The sequence below is a fragment of the Kwoniella dejecticola genome, chromosome 1 (genome assembly GCF_000512565.2).
Source record: "Kwoniella dejecticola CBS 10117 chromosome 1, complete sequence".
In the NCBI taxonomy this organism is placed as follows: Eukaryota; Fungi; Basidiomycota; class Tremellomycetes; order Tremellales; family Cryptococcaceae; genus Kwoniella; species Kwoniella dejecticola.
The window spans coordinates 2,531,431-2,549,357 of record NC_089301.1 but is presented as its reverse complement, the minus strand read 5'-3'; the positions used below and the strand labels follow the sequence as shown (position 1 = coordinate 2,549,357).

The window sequence follows — 17,927 nt, the reverse complement described above, 5'->3', positions numbered from 1 at the left end:
CCTTACGTAACTCTGCTCTCTGGACAGATGAAAGTACAGATGCCACGAGGTGGAATTATTCCGGGTGAATCATCCGGTTGATGAAGCTGAGATCGACCTACGCGGTGCAAAGTAAGGTAGGCTTGGTTCTTGGCTCAAGTGACGACAAAATAGCATACATAGCACATCTGCATCTTTGACATCCTTTCATAGAGCTCTCAACCTCTCATCTCCACCCTTCACACAACCTTCTCATGTGTCCAGTAGTCATTCCCCTGCATATATAACCCCTCATATATTCTAGCCGACGGCGGAGCAACATGGACCGTCCGCCACCCTCTTCACCCCCTCCACTTCCCCCTCACACAGACGAAGATCGATGCAAGCTCCTCGGGACGACCGGACTGGTCGTACAAGCCCTGAGTGAGTCACTCTCACCTCTTCCGTAATCGTAATCAACCATCCCTGCGGTAATCTCAGCTGACCCGTCTACAGTGGGCGTATTTGTGATATTATCATTGGTCGTCAAGAGACAATTGGAACGGAGGAAACGATCATGGCGGATATGGATATATGACGTGGGAAAACAATTGGCCGGTCAAGCTGTTGTGCATGGCCTGAACGTGTTGGTGAGTCAGTCACTCCCCAGATGTCGCCCCCACGGCAGATTTGAGAAGCCGGAAGCTGACATAGACACACGCTAGATATCAGACGTAGTAGCTAATGTAGCTCACAACAATCCTTGTTCGCTGTATTTTCTTAATGTCTTGATAGACACCACTATAGGTGCGTTACTCTGATCAAATAGTCGGCTCTCATAGCTAAACAAGCTTACATAAGGTCGTGACTTTCAGGCGTCGGCATCATCTATTTCAGCTTGAAAACCTACACATGGTATTTTTCGACTTATTTAGGATATGAGGGTTTCATCAGCGGACAATATGGACATCCACCACATCCAGTCTTGTGAGTTGTCGTCACCTTCATAGTCGTCAGCTGATGTCATAGCCATCCATCACGCCTAAATACCGTCTGGTGGGAACAAATGATGATTGCTGATGCCTTTGTCCTCTGATTTAGCTGGTGGAAACAGCTGGCCCCTTATTTGATGTCAATAATCACGATGAAACTACTTGTCCTTCTCCCTCTGACCCTCCCTGGGATCTCGAGCGCGTTGATTACGTGGTCGCACAATATGCTCGATTTTCTCGGTCCGAAAGCTCAAGTGATTTTCGTCATGGCCATCTTCCCGCTAGTCATGAATGTCGTGCAATTCTGCTTGGTCGATCAAGTTATCAAAGCCGGTAAGGACGAGGACGAAGATGGCAACGACAATGACCATCATGGAGGAGGGGGAGGGAGATATAGACGTGTTAGAGGATTTGACGATGGTGACCATGATCATGAACAAGATCAACATGAACATGGACACCGACACCGGTATTCTGGAGACTTAGAATCTGGTGATAATCGACCCTTGTCGAGAGAAGTCAGCCGAAACAAGAATTCCCAATCTCACATAAACCCCCTCAATAGGAAAGAAAGTAATGGCGCATCGGTGATTATACCGTCTTCACCACTATTAACTTCTACTCAGGCGCAACGGGATTACGGCTCAGCAACCCCTTCACCTATTGGATCACCTATCAAATCGAAGATACCCCTCAGTAACAACAACAGCAACAATATCAACGATTTTGGCGGCAGCAGGCAAGACAAAGATAGAGATAATCTGTGGAGTAAGCTGATTAACAAAGTATCGGATATCTCCTCGTCCACTCGATCAAGTTCGACGGTGTTCTTCGACGCGCAGACCGATCTGGAGAGTGGGAGTATCAGTGGTAGCAATGTCAGTACAAGTATAGATGGTGGATTTGGCCATGGTCATAGTAAGGATAGGTTGTATGTCAGGGGTAGTAGCAGAGGAAATAGGAGTTTGGCACCTTCGCCTGAGACTCTACCGACTAGAAGTCCGTCGTTGACTCCTTCGACTTCGCCCTTTTCGGGGTTAGATGTTAGCAATGACAAGGATAGTCAAGGGGAAGAAGGCGGCGCGCATGCGATAGATTCCCCATCGACGGTAACGCTAGATGCAGAAGCGAGAACTACCACTACCAGGCATATACCGGATGAGATGGAAAGGGAAGCTAGATTAACGTTGAGTCCACCTGAGTCGCCCCCCGTGGATAATTTGCGGAGTAGTGCGGATTCTGTCAGTCTGAGAGAAGTCCGGAGTGGTAGGTAGTATGAGTATTAGGTATTCATAGGATGATGTTTAGGATAGGTGGATCGCCGTTGTCTGGTCGGTTAGACATATATAGTTGTATGGTATGCATTACGTTGACGATCATGTTATTGGTCCTGATGAGACGGCATTGTGAGTCCGCCATACATATATATGATGATGTCGAATTATACATGACCGAAGAGGTAGCACCGCTCGGGTCATTTACCGTATTCATCGTGTTTCCGATTATCATGTAAATTTTTCAATTTCAGTCATCAGTCAGGATCATCATCTATCATATGCTGGGTCCAGGCTCATCCCAAAACCACTTTTGATGGAGCTAAGGTTGTAAAGAGTAAAACTAATGTTCTCGATTATTGCCCAATGTGGAAGTTTATCTTATCTCGCTACGATTTTGGCTGTTTCATTCGGACTTTGTCTCTGTCTCTGTCTGTGAGATGCATGAACAGACTAGTAGTCAAACCAGTCACTCACCCAAAAGATCATGGAGCAACTATTCGTCGTCATCAATACCATGAGATTGAGACTACGGCCAAGTCAAAACGCTGCTCGGGAGATCATAGCCTTGTGACTACGGATCTGCGCATCCCGACAGATCAGCATTAGTAACCTTAAGCTGGATTCGTAGTACACATACGGTGCCAAGCCAAGATACAGATTTAGAAAATAGATTCAACATTTTGACTTCGACCCAAAACATCATCTGCGTCTACCTACATCAACTACTTATCATCATTGAGAAGGCACTACTGTTCCTTGTACCCAAAGTGAGGGTTGATGGTTGATGGTTGATGGGATGATCCGTACCTCCCTTTGAAAACCTGAACTATCTGCACATCAAATTGCTTCCGGATTCAATCGGACCGTTGGGGCTCACTACGATACATACAACAACAATCGATAAAGTCAATCCTCTGATCCAATTCAACTCTGAACATCAAGATACATACGGGCACAGAGATAGACCAAGAGAAGACTGCCTGCAAAGGTGCAGTGCTTTACGCTATCGCGACTCGTAGAAACCTGGCCCGTCGACCTATTCATCCGTTAACACAGTTCCTCATCGCGTCGATCTGCTTGCCTACTACGATTTCCCCTTCATAGGAGAAGAGCGTCTTCACAATGTCGCTCTTGCGCGACACTCCTTCGCACCAACATCAACATCAGCATCACTCTATACTACATTCACCGTCTCTAGCATCATCTTCAACTGCAGTATCATCAGTTTCTGCGCCCACAACACCTCACGATGCATGCAAGCCTCGATCATCCTCTTCGCGGAACGACCTGTTCACCACTTCCTGGCAACCTGAAATACCCCCTCCTCGACCTCTGGCAGGCTCGTCCCTCACCATTGCCGGACCGTCCACCGCAGGCTCAAGCAAGAGGCCGGCATCGTCCGGCTCGGGCAGCCTGAACTCGATCTTCGATTTGACTGGTACCGGTACCGGTAGTGGTGGATTTGTAGGTGTAGGGACTTTAGCACATGCGAATACATTGCCTTCTTCGCCTATGCGGAAGAGGGGGGAGATTGGCTTGAAGATGGATCTGGAAGGGATAGATAACACAAAGAATAACTCCTCAGCTTCGGCTGAAAATGGAGGCATAGGAATTGGAGTAGACGAATTTGGAGTCACGCTAAATACGAAATCGTCTTTCCCCACTGTGAACAAGAACGACATTTCACCTTCACCACGAACTTCCTCATTCTTCGATACCCCCTCGGAAACGATTACTCCCCCACCCGCTCCTCGGTTGGTGAGCTCTATCAACGCACAACCGAGCGGGGTGAGCTCTTTCGCGCCTTCACCACTGAATCTGTCGAGGGCATCCAGTATCAGCGTCAACGTACGTAAAGTCCCCCCTCCTTTGCCTCTCATCCCGAATCCCAGCAGCAGTCAGGAAATATCGCCTGTATCAGTATCAGGTGCAAATACCGGTACACCATCAGCTGGGTCATCGAGACAGAGATCGACAGACAGCTATACAGATCCATTATCGCCTCTCCACCAATCGCCTCAATTGCCGCCTAGCGGTTCAGCCGGATTAGAAGGCTGGAAACCGCCCTTACCACCTTCATCGGACGATATTGAATTGCGCCTTTTACCGAATTCGACGTATTTGCTTGGAGAGGGACGGTATGCTAGGGCGTACCTTGCTTCGTACAAGCGGAAAAGGCGGGGGCCACATGGATATCATGGGTATCATGCGAATGACTTATTGAGTAGATCAGGGTCAATTAGAAGACCACAACGACGACAAAACCACCAACAACAACACCAACAACAGGAGATGGAAGTGAACGAGGATGGTGATGGGCTGATAGGTGGAAGTTGGAGACTGTGCGCAGCGAAACGATTGGCGCCAGATAGAGAGTCTCAGACTATGGGATTGAGGGAAGCGTTCTTCCTGAATCGTTTGGCGGGACCATCATCGAGAAAACCTAGTCCGTCAACTTCAGTCGAGAGGTACGACAGTACTAGAAGGGGCCAACAACGACAAAGAGCCGTCTCCCCTCTGAGGGATAATCACCAAACCATCATATCTAATGCAGCAGGATCAGACGATAGTATACGTCGTAGTTACCGACGACCATGCGGTAGCGTCTACGTCGTGAAGCTCATAGCTGTCAAGGAGGACGTCGAAGGCTTTCCATCGCTCCCCGCCAATTCCAACTCCAACTCCAATGCCAATGCCAATGCCAGTCACGCAAGGTCTTCATCGGACATACTCACCGGTACAACCACCATGGAATCTTCGAAGGGCAATAGCAATGTTGGTAATAGTATGACCATGCCAAGCGATCTGAGACGACAGAGATCATCAACGATAATTACTGCTCATGCACCTTTACCGCCCGGCGGGGATGGAGGTACATTACCTTCTTATCCATCTTTACCTTCTCTAGCCCAATCCGCGCGGTACGATCAAATGCAGTCGCAGATTCAACACCAATATCAACCTTCCCTCTCTCGACTAGTCCTTCTCCTAGAACATGCGCCGTTAGGAACGCTCGATAGGATGCTCAGGACCAGCCCGCAGTTGGTCGGAAGAGGATTATGGGAGAGATGGGCGAGGGAAGGTGCGGAAGCTCTGGAATGGGTTCATGGGAAAGGCGTGGTACATGCGGATGTCAAGCCTGGGAATCTGCTTGTGAGTGTTTTCATTACTCTCATTCGTCCGGCGACGATGCAAGCGACAATCAAATCTAGCAAGCAAGAAACTCATACTAACTCCTGTGTATTTGTTCATCTTTCTCAGCTCACCGCCGACTTGCATATCCGCTTATCCGATTTCGGCTCGTCCCTCCTCATCCATCCTGACCATCCGCCGACCGACGGACTGGGTTTGGGCACCTTACCCTTCTCGCCTCCCGAGCTAGTCGACCCCAACCAGACTTTCTCTTTTCCCGTGGACATCTTCGCACTGGGTGCAACGCTGTACCAGTGTCTCACAGGCAGAGAACCCTTCCGCGGCATACGGACGGTCGAAATGATGCATCACGTCAGGAAAGGAGGTTTATGGGCGTACGAAGAAAGAGAAAGATTCCAGAGGGTAGGCAACGAAGATGGACTTTCCACCGCTGCTGGTAGTCCGTACCCTTCAGCTTGGCGCGGATACTCTTCAACTTCGATCAGCGGAGCAGGATATCCATCAGGTTCGATCCCTACTGGCGGGGTCAGACGAACGGGATCACTCAGAGTTCCACCTAGTTATTCGAGAGAACATTTAGCTGCTGCTGTGGATCTACATGGGGTACCCTCGTACAGCCATGGACATGGGGTTAAACCGAAATTGAAAAGGATGACTTCAGCCGAGAGTCTCAGAGCATCAGATGAGGCGGGGAGTAGCGAGAGTCCATCGGGAGTCAAACTTTATGCCAATTGGGTTAAATCAGGTCCTATCGCAACCGCAACTACGACTACGAGTGCTTCAACAACGACATCATCATCATCGAACAATATCAGTTCTACAGCTGGTGTGGGAATGGCGTACGATGCCGTGACTAGATTATTATCTGACGAGGACGATTTCGCTTCTGATTTGGTCAGTCCTACTTACGGCATATCAAGAGCCAACTCCCTTAGAAGACAGCAACAACAGCAAGCGCAAGTATCCGGTACTTCGACATCAGTTCCGGCGACGAATGCGAATATGAATATGAATACGGATATGGACAAGGACATGTCAATACCGAAAGCAATTGTCCAGATACCCACTCCGACTTCACCTTCCTCGATACGCCTTCCTGATCACTCTGCGTACGGCGATACTTTCGGACAGACGTCAGACCAGATCAGCGCGGATGATCAAGAGTACTACAAGAACAACACGAGCAAAGTCCTGAATGAAGCATACGCGGACGGAAGTCCGTCGATGCTTTTCTTAGATGGGCGCGAGAGGGTCTCCGAGGAGATAAGGGAGGTTCTGAGGCAGATGCTAAGTCCGGTAGCGGGAGATAGGTTGACGGCGTATCAAGTCAGACTGAAATGGGATGAATTGGATGTAGGTCTGGGCGAAGAGGAGGAAGACGATGGACAAGAAGAAGGGGATGAGGAGGATCGTTAGTTCAGCCAGATCATACCCAACACATGCTCGGCACAGACTCTTGCAGGACTTACTATATACAGTTATCGTCATCGAGCCGGCTAGATGAAGGAATCGACTAGTCAGATATTCGCCAGAAATGGAGATCAAGTTGTATTGCGTAGATCGGAAGCCTGAAATTAACACAAGAGATGCTTGCTGGATATGGTATCTAGAACTACATCTTAGTCTTGATTGTTGTACAAATGAATAATGAAATTGGCTGCGGCACATATGAATAAGAGAATCCTAGGCAGACGAGTGATAGCTTTACTTCCAGATGTGAATATATACATATATACAATCTATCCTTGGACTTTCTAACCGATCGGGTAACAGACAAGGAAAACCAGGTTTCAGGGGAGATGTGAAGCTGACTAGACATGAACTCTATGAGCTGACAGGAAGGATACAAGACTTGCCCACGCTACAGTGTAGATAGCGATTAAGCGATGAGGCGGTCAGGCTTGCTTAGCCATGAGCTCAGCTCAGCTTAGCTTCGCTGCACCTAGACATCCCGGACTGATTTTCTCGATCTCCTCCAACATCTCCTGATAAAACACCGACGTGGCTTTTACCCCTTTGCCCGAATACATGTACAGGTTTTCCGATGGGGTAGGGACGCATTCTGACCAGTACTGGGAATTACAGACAAACAAGTTGCATCATCAGCTGTTGTCCTCATTCTCGCTCATTTCCAAATGAATGACGAAAGGATGGGCGATTCTCGATGTTATCAATGATCGTTGGAGTGAGGCACGGGTTATTAGGGAGAAGGGACAGAGGGGGAACATCACAAATCAATGGAGAACTGCTGTGGGTTTCCACGACCACATTTCCACACGACCACGCGACCCCCTTCGAAGTAAAAGTACACACTCACATCTTGACTCCCGCCTTTCCACGCTGCCGCACTAGTCAAATTCCGAGCTGCCTTACTTGCGCTCCTGGCATTGACGACGAACCACCCGATCTCGTACGCCGTCTTGAACGAGAGACCAAATCTGAAATCCCTGCCTAGGTTGGTCATTGCCAATCCGGGGTTCACGTTGATAATGGACATATCTGGTAAGCTGTTGATCAAGCTTCGAGTGATCATCTGGAGTAAGAACTGAGAATAAATTCGAACATCAGCTTCGGGGTCCCAGAGGAGTACTAAAATTGAGAGCCATGTGATGGTAGAGTAAGGAAACTGAGAGGACAAGGGACATTGCAGGCCATGGGAATGGGAGTTGTTGATATCCAAAGTGAAGTGGTACTACACATACCTTGGACTCGTAATACCTCGTCGGATTATAATACGTCTCCTCGTCATTATACGCCGCCACCACACTTTGACCATTGTCAATCGCACGTTGTACTCGGTCAGAGGGCGCTTGCGCATGTGTGTCTGAGCCTGAGAAGAGGATTCTGGGATCGTCCGATTTGCGGAGAAGAGGTACGAGGAGGATCGTAGTCAACAGCGGAGCCAGAACGTTTGTCTGGAATCTGAATACAAGACAAAACCGCGGCGATGCGAAGGGAGAGTCAGCCATAGAACACTCGAAGGCATTTAGATATACGATTGAGATGAACGAAAATGACCAAGAAGAACGACATGGCGATGAGACGTACACTCTCTCATAACCATCTTTCGTCGATTTGTAAGGCCCTTCCCCGAAATTCGGGTTGATCCTATAGTGAACCATCAGAACAATCAGGAAAGACAAATCGATCAATCAGTTTGTATATTGGATCAAGGTGATTGTTGAAGGGTGATTGGCAATCTTTCGTGTCTTAGGAACCAGTCTACTCACCCTGCGTTATTAATCAACAAATCGACTCTCCCAAACTCCTCCATCGTCTTTGCGAACGCCTTTATACTTCCCAGATCAGTGAGATCGAGAGGGACTACCCTCCCTTTCACAGCCGGGTAAGTTTTCTGGAGGTCTTTCAGGATCTTCTCGCCTTGATCGATAGCTCGGACAGCTAAGATGAGTTGCTCGGGCGAGGCACCAGCCAGCTGTTTGGTCGCTTCCAGCCCGACTCCTGTTCGTTCAGAAGCAGGCAGCAGGTAGAAATTCAGATGATCAGCATTGCATCTTTCCCTTGCGCCTGTGTCCCTTGATGAAGATGTCAGAAAATCAAAGAAGGAAGGAAGCAGTATGATGAGGACTCACCCGAATTCGCCCCTGTAATGACTACCACCTTCCCCCTCAGATAGTCTCCTGTAGGAGCAGGAGGTAAGATGCTCCAGAGGCCTCTGTACATGGACCAAGGATAAGATTGGTTCGGCATCGCACTGTGTATAGTCACTTCGAGGGTGGGTAGGTCTGTAGATGATCAGAATGAGATAGCACCGGATCAAGATGAGTGTGAGAGTAGCAAGTAACAAGTTCTAGGTATAAATTCGTTTGATTAATTGTTGCGAGTGCGTAGGATTAGCAAAGCTCAGTAGGCCTTTATATATCTTTTCTTCTCCTCGGCTTATGCTCGGCGATAAGCACACAGTCACGATGACCACCATTATATACGTGAACTGTGGATAACGGGTAATGCGTAACGCAATCACTTTACACAATCACACAGTCGTGCTCTTTTCGGATGGATGACCTCCACTGTAAAATACAAGAATTAAGTAAAGAACCAAATAAACATGACCGAGGTTGCCAAGACGTCCTTCAACCCGCGTAAGAGATATCTATTTCGGGCATGGCCACAACCCGAGTTGGCTGCTTACATCACTTTTCCTCCACCCTAGATGGGCGTGGCCATGGTCCGTTCATACGGTATCAATTTCCCATTGTCCATATCATGCATCGTATGAGATCACTGCACACGCATTGGTGATATCTAGCCCCCTTTGTCCTGAAATATTCCGCATCCACTTATTTCACGTCTATCTCTGACTCTATAGACCAACCCAGGAATGCGTTCCAGCCGGGTTATGTAAACTCGTCTGACCAATCTTGATCCTGTTCAATTCTCCCATCGGGCCATTCTGCTGTGAAAGCGCATGCGAGCCGTTCGAGCTGAAACCAGGGGAGAAGGGCGCATCCATCAGAGGAGAAGGCTGGCCTCCTAATCCATTTCCAGACGTGGAAACATGCCTTGAGCCGTTGGGCGTGAGCGATCCAGCTGATGATGGGATATGTTGCGATACCGAGAGATACGATTCAACCGACCACTCATACCATATTTTCCTTCCTCTCGAATCGCATAATCTCCATAAGTTGACTTCGAGCTCAGAGCCAGACGGGAGGTATAGCGCTTCTTTCAGTGGGAAATACAAGGGGAACCACGAGAACATGTCTGGGGAGACTCGATGAGCGTTATCTGGATGTATCGATAAGCCGACATTGGAGTATAAGTGCGCTTCGAAATACCCTGCGAGACCATGAAGCGTCGCTGCATGCGGTATGTGGAAGACGTGGCGAGACGAACGGGTATTATGTGTGTTTGTCAGAGGTGCGCCTGTGTCGGAATCATGCAGATTAGCAATTGACACGAGACAGGCAACCTCGAGCCTACACGCTCAAGCAAGCAGTTGGAGAATAGGTGGAATACTCACCGCTAGCATCCAAGATCAAGTCCCGTCTAGGATGTTCGAATTGCCAACACTGTTGCACCTTTTCGCCGCACCGGCCGGATACACCGCCTCCATCGCCAGATATCAGGTTGACTTGGGACATCATGACCACATAAGGCGTTTCCGTGGCCCCCGCCGGACGGGATGGTTGATGCACATCATGAAAGAGCTTCGACGACGATATCGGTGCTACGTGAGCGGTGTATGAGGTCGGGATAGATATACCGGTGGCTACGAACCATCGCAACACGTCAACACAGAAATTTCCTCGACACCTTAGAAATTGGCGGATCGCGAATGGTGGTTTCGCGGCAGAGAGACTTGACTCACGCTTCATGAACCTCATAGCTCCGTCCAGACACTCCGGACTCAGCTCGTTATCACCAAACGAGCCCAAGAGCTCTGACACCATTATATCGCATTTCTCCGGGACGTCGACATTCCTCATGTCTCCAAAGAAGATCTCTACTTGGTCTCCCCACTCAATAGCCTTCCGTTCCTGCAAGGTGATGAAGGCGTTGGCATTCTTCTCGACCGCATAAACATTCGCGCGACGATTTGACCTAGTCAATGCTCGTAATGTACAAGCCACGAGAGGCCCGCGACCAGCTCCAACTACAGTCACCACGCTAGAAAACCATTGATAAATCAGCCGACGTCGCACCGTACTTCCTCGCCCGAGCAAGCACTCACTGAGTCTTATCTGCTGGCAAATCGCTTAGAGCCAGTGTGATAGCTTCCTCGTACTGGCGGTATTTGACTGGATCGCGCTCGAATATATCATAAGTCGCGCTACCCAGATCGTCCATGAGCGGCTGTAGGGGAGCTTGCAGGTAATCTGCGTATCCAGATGTGAATTCATCAGCGGAAGGAGGGAGTCCATTCGCGGGCGCAGGGGCGGAGGTGATATGTCGAACGTATTGTAGATAGGCATTAGGTCCGCCAGCTGTGTGTTTTTGGGTAGTCGTGCCATGTAGGACGTAGGTTGGATTTTGCTATATCGGGCCACAACTCGTCAGCCTGATTCATGAAGGATGTATTCATGATTGGCAAGCAAGCCTACCTTGCTCATGCCCCTCAAGAATGCTTGACAAGCTTTGCTCAGGACAGGATATCCTTTGGCGTTGGGTATAAACGATCCGGCCGGTACCCAAATGTATTTGACTGGCTCTGCTGTCCACCTAGCCAGGGCACCTACGCTTGGCGGTAAGGGATTGCTGAGGTCGAGAGCTGTGTCGCACAGTAATATTGGATCAGCAGCTGCCCTCGACTTATCATAGGTGACGAGCTGACAAGATCTGACCAAGAGTCCATACTCACTAACTGATAATCTAGGATGATAATTGCACAACGTCCTGATACAATCCCACATCTCCCATGTCGAACTTGGATCACCGGTCACTGCTGCACTACTTCTAGTTGACATCGTCGAGCTCGCCCCAGACGCTATACGCAGGTTCTGAGGATTCGATGGCTGTTGATTTATCATTTGCTGCAATTGCGCTTGATGCATCGAGGTAGGCCGCGTAGATAAACTACTCATTCGCTTATGCTTGTTTCCCCCTCCAGCGGAATTAGCCCCTTGCTGCTGCTGTTGCTGTTGTTGAAGGAGGATCTGTGTTTGAGAATGAGAAGGCGCGGGACCTTGAGTGATGAGCTCCACGGGGTCGGATATTGGTATACGGATCGAGATTTGGGTGAAAGCTGATGGTCCTCCCATTTGCAGCAGATTCGATATTGCTCTTGCGTACGAAGGTAGATACGCTCGGTTTATCAAGGACGGTGCAGGGATGATCAGGACTGGTAGAGACAGATACAAAGCTTGTGCCATTTCTGATCGAAGAGCCTGCACATAGCACACCAATTAGCTGATAAACGAGCTCCTTAATTGAAGAGGTACTCACGATTTCAGAATCGAATCTTATCCCTTCGTCCGGACTATCCAATTCCAGCCACTCCGCAGCTGTAGTGATCACAGCTTGGGATTCCTCCAATCTACTGACGTTGACCTCGTCTCGCTTGAGTCCACCATCTCTTCGCCATATATCAGCTTCTAAATCGACTTTCTCCCTTTCTCTGTCTTTTGCTTCCGACTGTTCCGGCGTGAGTTCTTCTTCTTCGTCCACTGGTCGTAAACACAGCCTTTCCCATCGATCTTGCCATAGCGAATTTGTCAGTGGTAATGAGACTAGATCGTAGTCGGTCGACGAGAGGGTATTGGAGATGCTTTGCTGTAGAGGGGAAGGGTCCGGACGAGGGGTCGTAGGTAAAGATGGGACGGGGGACGGTAAAGAGAAGGCGATGGGATGTCGAGGCATTTTGAGGGTGTTGCAGAGTACAAGCTCCGCTGGGGTCTCAATACACGACACAACAGGCCGGCAAGTAATGTGTAGACGATCAGAGAGTGATGTCCAGTCCTACGGAGTGCTGTGTAGATAGTTTTGATGATGTTGATAATCTTGCCAAGAAGACAAAGAGAAACCAGCAATAAGTTTGGACGCGTCCTTTCGAAGTGGTTTGGTCTTTTTTTTGGTAATTTTCCATAAATCAGCCCTTTGACGCGTTACACTCGCATGACTGGCTGCACTAAGTACACCTCTCCTTCCGCAAGTATAATACCGCTTGCTATGCATTCCATTGTTCATCTCGTATGCTTCCGGACTCGTTCTGGTCGATGTATATCTGCCGTTCGTTTATGTGAGAACGACAAGAGAATAGACGGATGACACGTTTCCTCTAATCGCTTGAAGCAGTCGGAAGGTCCTTTGGATCGAATCCTCATTTACCAGGACACAAACGAGCGTTATGTTTCCACCAAAAGTTTGTTCCCTTGGCCCTGCAGACAGAAAGGCTCCATCAAAAATCCACCTGCTGTCGACAAGTAGTAAGATGCGATGGTTCCAGTAGCACCGAAACCTCTTGAATTGAGGTTGTTGCACGGCGCAGCTAGATCGCAAGCCTTTAGTTGAGTATCATCGTGCGAAATTCTATGGATGCTTGATATGTCCTCATCAAGCATCTCGTCAGCTCAGAGATGGTGTCCTGAAGGGGTATTCAATTCTATCCAGGGCGAGAATACACTTCTGCTTCATTCACCCACTGAATACTAACTAAGATCATTTTCTTGTTCTCTGACTTATTTATTTACTGAATGATGTCCTTCACCTTATAACCCATATATCACATCAACTGATATCCTCTTCATTGTTCCGTAAGTCACCTTTCCTCTGGAGAAAAAGGCATGCACTAACTATCATAATCACTACAATGTCTCAGCGGTGTCATCTTAGCTGACCATATCGTTCAGCGAAGTGAAACGACCTCCCTCAAGCCAAACCTCCAGCACCTCGGAGGACGATACCGATATCTCAGACTATTCGCCTTCACCATCTTTCGACGTGAACGAAGCTATCAAGCCCGTCGTCCAGGCTTCTACACCATCTACACCTTCCAAGAAACCCAAAGCTGCCGATGGCAAGTCGAGATCCTCGCCTGCAGCTTCACCTTCACCCAAGAAAGCCAAATCCAACACCAATACCAAAAAGTCAACCGAAAGCTCAAATGGCCATGTCAACGGAGTTTGGGATGGCGAGAAACGTGCTGCATTCATCGACGAGATCCTTGCGATTGGTTATAAGCATGCTAATCTGGATGAGATCGCAAGTAAGGTTCGTGTCAGCCTGATCTCGTCAGACCATCATCTTCTTTCACCGAGCTTTCACCAGTAAGAGTGAGCTGACGAGATCGATAATGACCGATGTGTTTGTTTTTTTTAATTAGCTCGGCATGAGTAAACGACAACTTGTCGATCAGCTGGTACCTAATAAACCCAACCTCCGAAGGAAGATGATCACGGCTGCACAGGCGGCATAGATATCAGACAACTTGTCCTACTTCAAGAACGTCATAGACTCCACGAGGCAGTGACACCAAGATTGGGTTTGATATTATGGATATATTCATGGGATGCATTCCAGCTTGACTATAATCGATCATATCTTGTCCTTCAGCATTTTATCTTCATACCGCTACTGTACTTCTGTGACGCAAGTCCTATGTCCCCAATCAATCGCCATCAACCATACCACATGACCCCACCACCTCACAAAAGAGTCTTCGCCAACCAAGCTCTGAAATCCTCACATTCCACTTCCGGATCCTCATCATACGCATGATCACCCCCTTCTATCTTCTCTATCGTAAAGACTCCTTCGCTTTGTCCTTTTAAGTTCTCGAAGGCTTTGAGGGTCTTATCCATAGGTTGCACTTTATCGTCGATCGTCCCATAGACAAAATACGTCGGTAATTGGACCATTTGCCCCTTCGATCGTGCCAAGTCCAAACGATGCGGTATCGACAGAGATTCAGGCGTCGGTCTGAACGAGTCCAGTCCGTACCCTATCGATTTTTGATTCCGGAATAATAGACTTGGGAACAAGCCGTGTTGAAGCATGTACGGATACAATATCGATCGTGGACCACCTGACGTCGCGGAACAGATCGAAGGGGATTTTGGGTTCAAATGAGGGGCTGCATCGGCATGAGGGACGCTGTATCCGTCATTGAAACGACAGAGGATCAGCTCAAACTGCCTTTATGTTGGGAGTATACGCGCATGCAGAATTCAGATCCCAGAACAATGACTAAAAGAGTACATTCACAGTAAGAGCCAGCGTCACACTCACCTGACTCCCTTCCACGGTACAGGGTCCGTCTCAGTCGCCCAGAAGGTATCAACCAGATCCGTTATAGGGTAAAATGGAGCTAGACACTTGATCCCGCTTTTATCCTTCAGTCCTCTATACCCACCCACTTCTTCATCTGTAAGTTGTTTCGGCACACTGAAACCAGCTATCAGCGCCAGGTAGCCCCCTGCCGAGCCCCCAGAAAGGCATATTCGCGACGTATCAACCAGGTCTTCCTGCGTATCCACCTTCAACTCGCTCTTCAGCCGAGCGTTCAACTTGGTTCTGATGTAAGATAACAATTCTTCGACGTCTTCCAATATACCCAAGATCGGGGTCTGCGGGGATAACCTGTAATTCGGGGATATGACTATAACGTTCTCGGTCTCACCCTCGCTGGAACCATTGGCCGGAGTGAGGGGTATGCCGGGCAATCTTCTGAAATGGGGTGGAAGGTTCTCTTTGTTCCCTTGTAATAATCCTCCACCGTGGAACCATATTACGACCGCATGACCTTTTCCTTTTCCTTTCCCGAGCTGTTCTTTGGGTGGTAGGTAGACGTCGAAATCCACTGGGAGAGGTTCCGAGTCAAAGGTCTCTGCAGGTAACGTCCGATATACCAACGTCAAATCCGGATTCGGTATAGCTTTATCGGATCCCAGATTTTCTCCTTCTCCTCCAGCGTGTCGATCATTGTCAACGTCTTGTGCGGGATCATTCGCGCTTTTGTTTGTTCTATTAGGAGAAGGGGAAGGTGGCTGAGGCGTTGATTCACGTAGATTACAACCGCTCAAATCAACTTTAGCATCTTGCCAAACTTTTCCCGTGGTTCCTCTGAGATTCGTATTCCTACACAAGATCAAAGACACCAATATAGGCATCGAGTCTGCATCCATACCGTACTCTTCGAAATCAAGTACACCTTGTAACAAGTTACTTTCCAAGTTCAATACTCTCATGGCGGATAATTTGGTTTGACCGAGTACTTTCAGACCTGGGATGTTCAGCTTGCTGAAACCCAAGTTGAAAGAGCGCAGGACGGGGAAGACGGGTCGTTTCATCTTGAGCTGAGCTTGACGTTCGAAAAACGTGGTGAAGAATCCTGCACCGTATGCTAGACCATCTTCGGACGGTCCGATAGGATCGGCGAACGATAGAGCGTGGATGGCGTTGTGGGAGAGGTCGAGAACTTGTAAAGCGGGTAAGACCAGGACAGCAGGGGGTACCGATGTGAACGAGTTGAAGCTGAGATACGTAAACAGTCAGTGATCCGAAGATAACGTTCGCGAGACGTAGGCCCAGCATAGTGGGTGGATCGTGAGTGATGGGAACTCACGACAAGTCGAGACTGGTCAATCTCAGTAGATCCGCAATACTATTCGGCAACTCCTTCAGCTGATTCCGACTGAGCTAAACAACATGACGAAGGATTGTAAGCTTTCGAGAATCGTTACCACAATCTTGTGAAGATGACAACAACGAGGATGATGGGCACAAGGCAAGAAGGGCGATCCGATCCAGTGTCATTCACTCACATCAAGTCGTTCAAGCGCTCCAAACATCCCAATCTCCCTTTCCAAGCTACTCAAGCTATTCTCGGCGATCCGCATACTCGTCAATTCTTCAGGCTCGATCCACTCGGCCTTCTTCGCCGTCTTACTCCCAAACACCATCGTCCGCTCATCATCTTTCGACAGGCCCTTCGGCGGTGTCGAGTCCACCGTCAATTCAGACCCCTGCGGAATATCGCTAGAAGGTATTTCTTTAAGTGGGGGTTTGGACAATTCGTCCGCCGGTATTCCGAGGAGGGCCGTATATACTTCTGGGGGTATAGAGGGTAATGATAAAGAGCAGAGATCAAGTTTACCTATTTTGACGAATGAACGCAAAAATTAGCTTGTCGTTCCTCATCATCATTGTCCACTGCGAACACAAGTATTCCATCCCATCCCGTCCCATCCTGCCTTCTGCATATGCTTTGGATCGTAGGCCACGATACAATGTGCGGATGTTTACTCCTCACTCCTCGGATGCACGACTCACCCGATCTTACAGCTTTCTTGAGTTCCCCTTCTACAGTCTTATCAGCCATCTTCCCCTCGTCCGGCTCAGCTCGAGCGAACGTCCTTCTCGGCGCAGGAGATGCGGATGCAGCAGCTGCAGACGCATGACTCGCAGCTGCTTGTCTACCAGCTGGGGAATTCGCATACTCGGCTCGTTTCGCAGCGATCTGTTCGCGCATCGAAGGTCGAGCGGGAGAATCGCGTCCGAACATCTTGAGATCAGTGCGCTGTATAGATCCCTGAATATGAAGTCGTCCCAATGTGAGCCTTTTGAGATTACGTTGATCCCTGTCTATCAAGTTATACGATTATACAAGAGTCCCAACGAATGTCAGCAATACGACCAGTAGGAGCAAGCGAAAGAAATCAGTTGAATTGTTCCGGACAAATCGACGCGAAGTGGAGGTAGAGTACTGTACCGCACGGCGGAAAGTTGATTTCTTTCGGGAACGGACTGCTGTCACCCACTCCTGGAGGTCAGACCCGATATACGACACAAAAGCAGGCAGGCAGGCAACATTGTAATTTGATACATGAGGTGCTATATCAATTACAAAAATGGTATCTATGCTGATGAGGGTCATGCTAAGTAAGGGTGACAATGACAATGCAGTTGTAGTTTGATATCTACAAATGACGATGTTGATGTTGATAATGATGAGGACATGGTATCCCGTTATATTCTGTTTCTTCTGCCGTCGACTATACCAAGCCGCTGATTATAATTCTCTGAGTCCGGATCTGGGTCTCTTCCATTGTCCAATGTCCCTTCCTATGTGTTTCATGAGTCGTAAAGT

At 48.6% G+C, this 17,927-nt stretch overlaps 6 protein-coding genes across 6 annotated transcripts; 3 read left to right on the top strand and 3 right to left on the bottom strand.

Moving 5' to 3' along the window:
• Window positions 1-299: 299 nt before the first annotated feature.
• I303_100950 (uncharacterized protein) lies at window positions 300-2,224 on the top strand (the record flags this gene model as incomplete). The annotated part of the gene is made up of 5 exons (XM_018404320.1): window positions 300-402; window positions 475-608; window positions 684-765; window positions 834-945; window positions 1,060-2,224. 5 exons carry the CDS (start codon window positions 300-302, stop codon window positions 2,222-2,224), a joined length of 1,596 nt encoding a protein of 531 aa, XP_018266974.1.
• Window positions 2,225-3,349: 1,125 nt separating this feature from the next.
• I303_100949 (uncharacterized protein) lies at window positions 3,350-6,796 on the top strand (the record flags this gene model as incomplete). The annotated part of the gene is made up of 2 exons (XM_018404319.1): window positions 3,350-5,380; window positions 5,489-6,796. 2 exons carry the CDS (start codon window positions 3,350-3,352, stop codon window positions 6,794-6,796), a joined length of 3,339 nt encoding a protein of 1,112 aa, XP_018266973.1.
• Window positions 6,797-7,302: 506 nt separating this feature from the next.
• I303_100948 (uncharacterized protein) lies at window positions 7,303-9,091 on the bottom strand (the record flags this gene model as incomplete). The annotated part of the gene is made up of 6 exons (XM_018404318.1): window positions 7,303-7,452; window positions 7,698-7,925; window positions 8,083-8,302; window positions 8,429-8,488; window positions 8,611-8,842; window positions 8,974-9,091. The coding sequence occupies 6 exons, from the start codon at window positions 9,089-9,091 to the stop codon at window positions 7,303-7,305; spliced, it is 1,008 nt and encodes a 335-aa protein (XP_018266972.1).
• A 613-nt stretch (window positions 9,092-9,704) lies between these two features.
• Window positions 9,705-12,700, bottom strand: I303_100947 (uncharacterized protein; the record flags this gene model as incomplete). The annotated part of the gene is made up of 7 exons (XM_018404317.1): window positions 9,705-10,267; window positions 10,365-10,613; window positions 10,713-11,011; window positions 11,076-11,377; window positions 11,446-11,612; window positions 11,703-12,228; window positions 12,287-12,700. 7 exons carry the CDS (start codon window positions 12,698-12,700, stop codon window positions 9,705-9,707), a joined length of 2,520 nt encoding a protein of 839 aa, XP_018266971.1.
• Window positions 12,701-13,187: 487 nt separating this feature from the next.
• Window positions 13,188-14,255, top strand: I303_100946 (uncharacterized protein; the record flags this gene model as incomplete). Its single annotated transcript, XM_065968227.1, has 3 exons — window positions 13,188-13,202; window positions 13,673-14,050; window positions 14,163-14,255. The coding sequence occupies 3 exons, from the start codon at window positions 13,188-13,190 to the stop codon at window positions 14,253-14,255; spliced, it is 486 nt and encodes a 161-aa protein (XP_065824299.1).
• Window positions 14,256-14,484: 229 nt separating this feature from the next.
• On the bottom strand, window positions 14,485-17,342 carry I303_100945 (uncharacterized protein; the record flags this gene model as incomplete). Its single annotated transcript, XM_018404315.1, has 5 exons — window positions 14,485-14,932; window positions 15,068-16,312; window positions 16,404-16,477; window positions 16,603-16,934; window positions 17,111-17,342. 5 exons carry the CDS (start codon window positions 17,340-17,342, stop codon window positions 14,485-14,487), a joined length of 2,331 nt encoding a protein of 776 aa, XP_018266969.1.
• Between the last annotated feature and the right edge of the window lie 585 nt (window positions 17,343-17,927).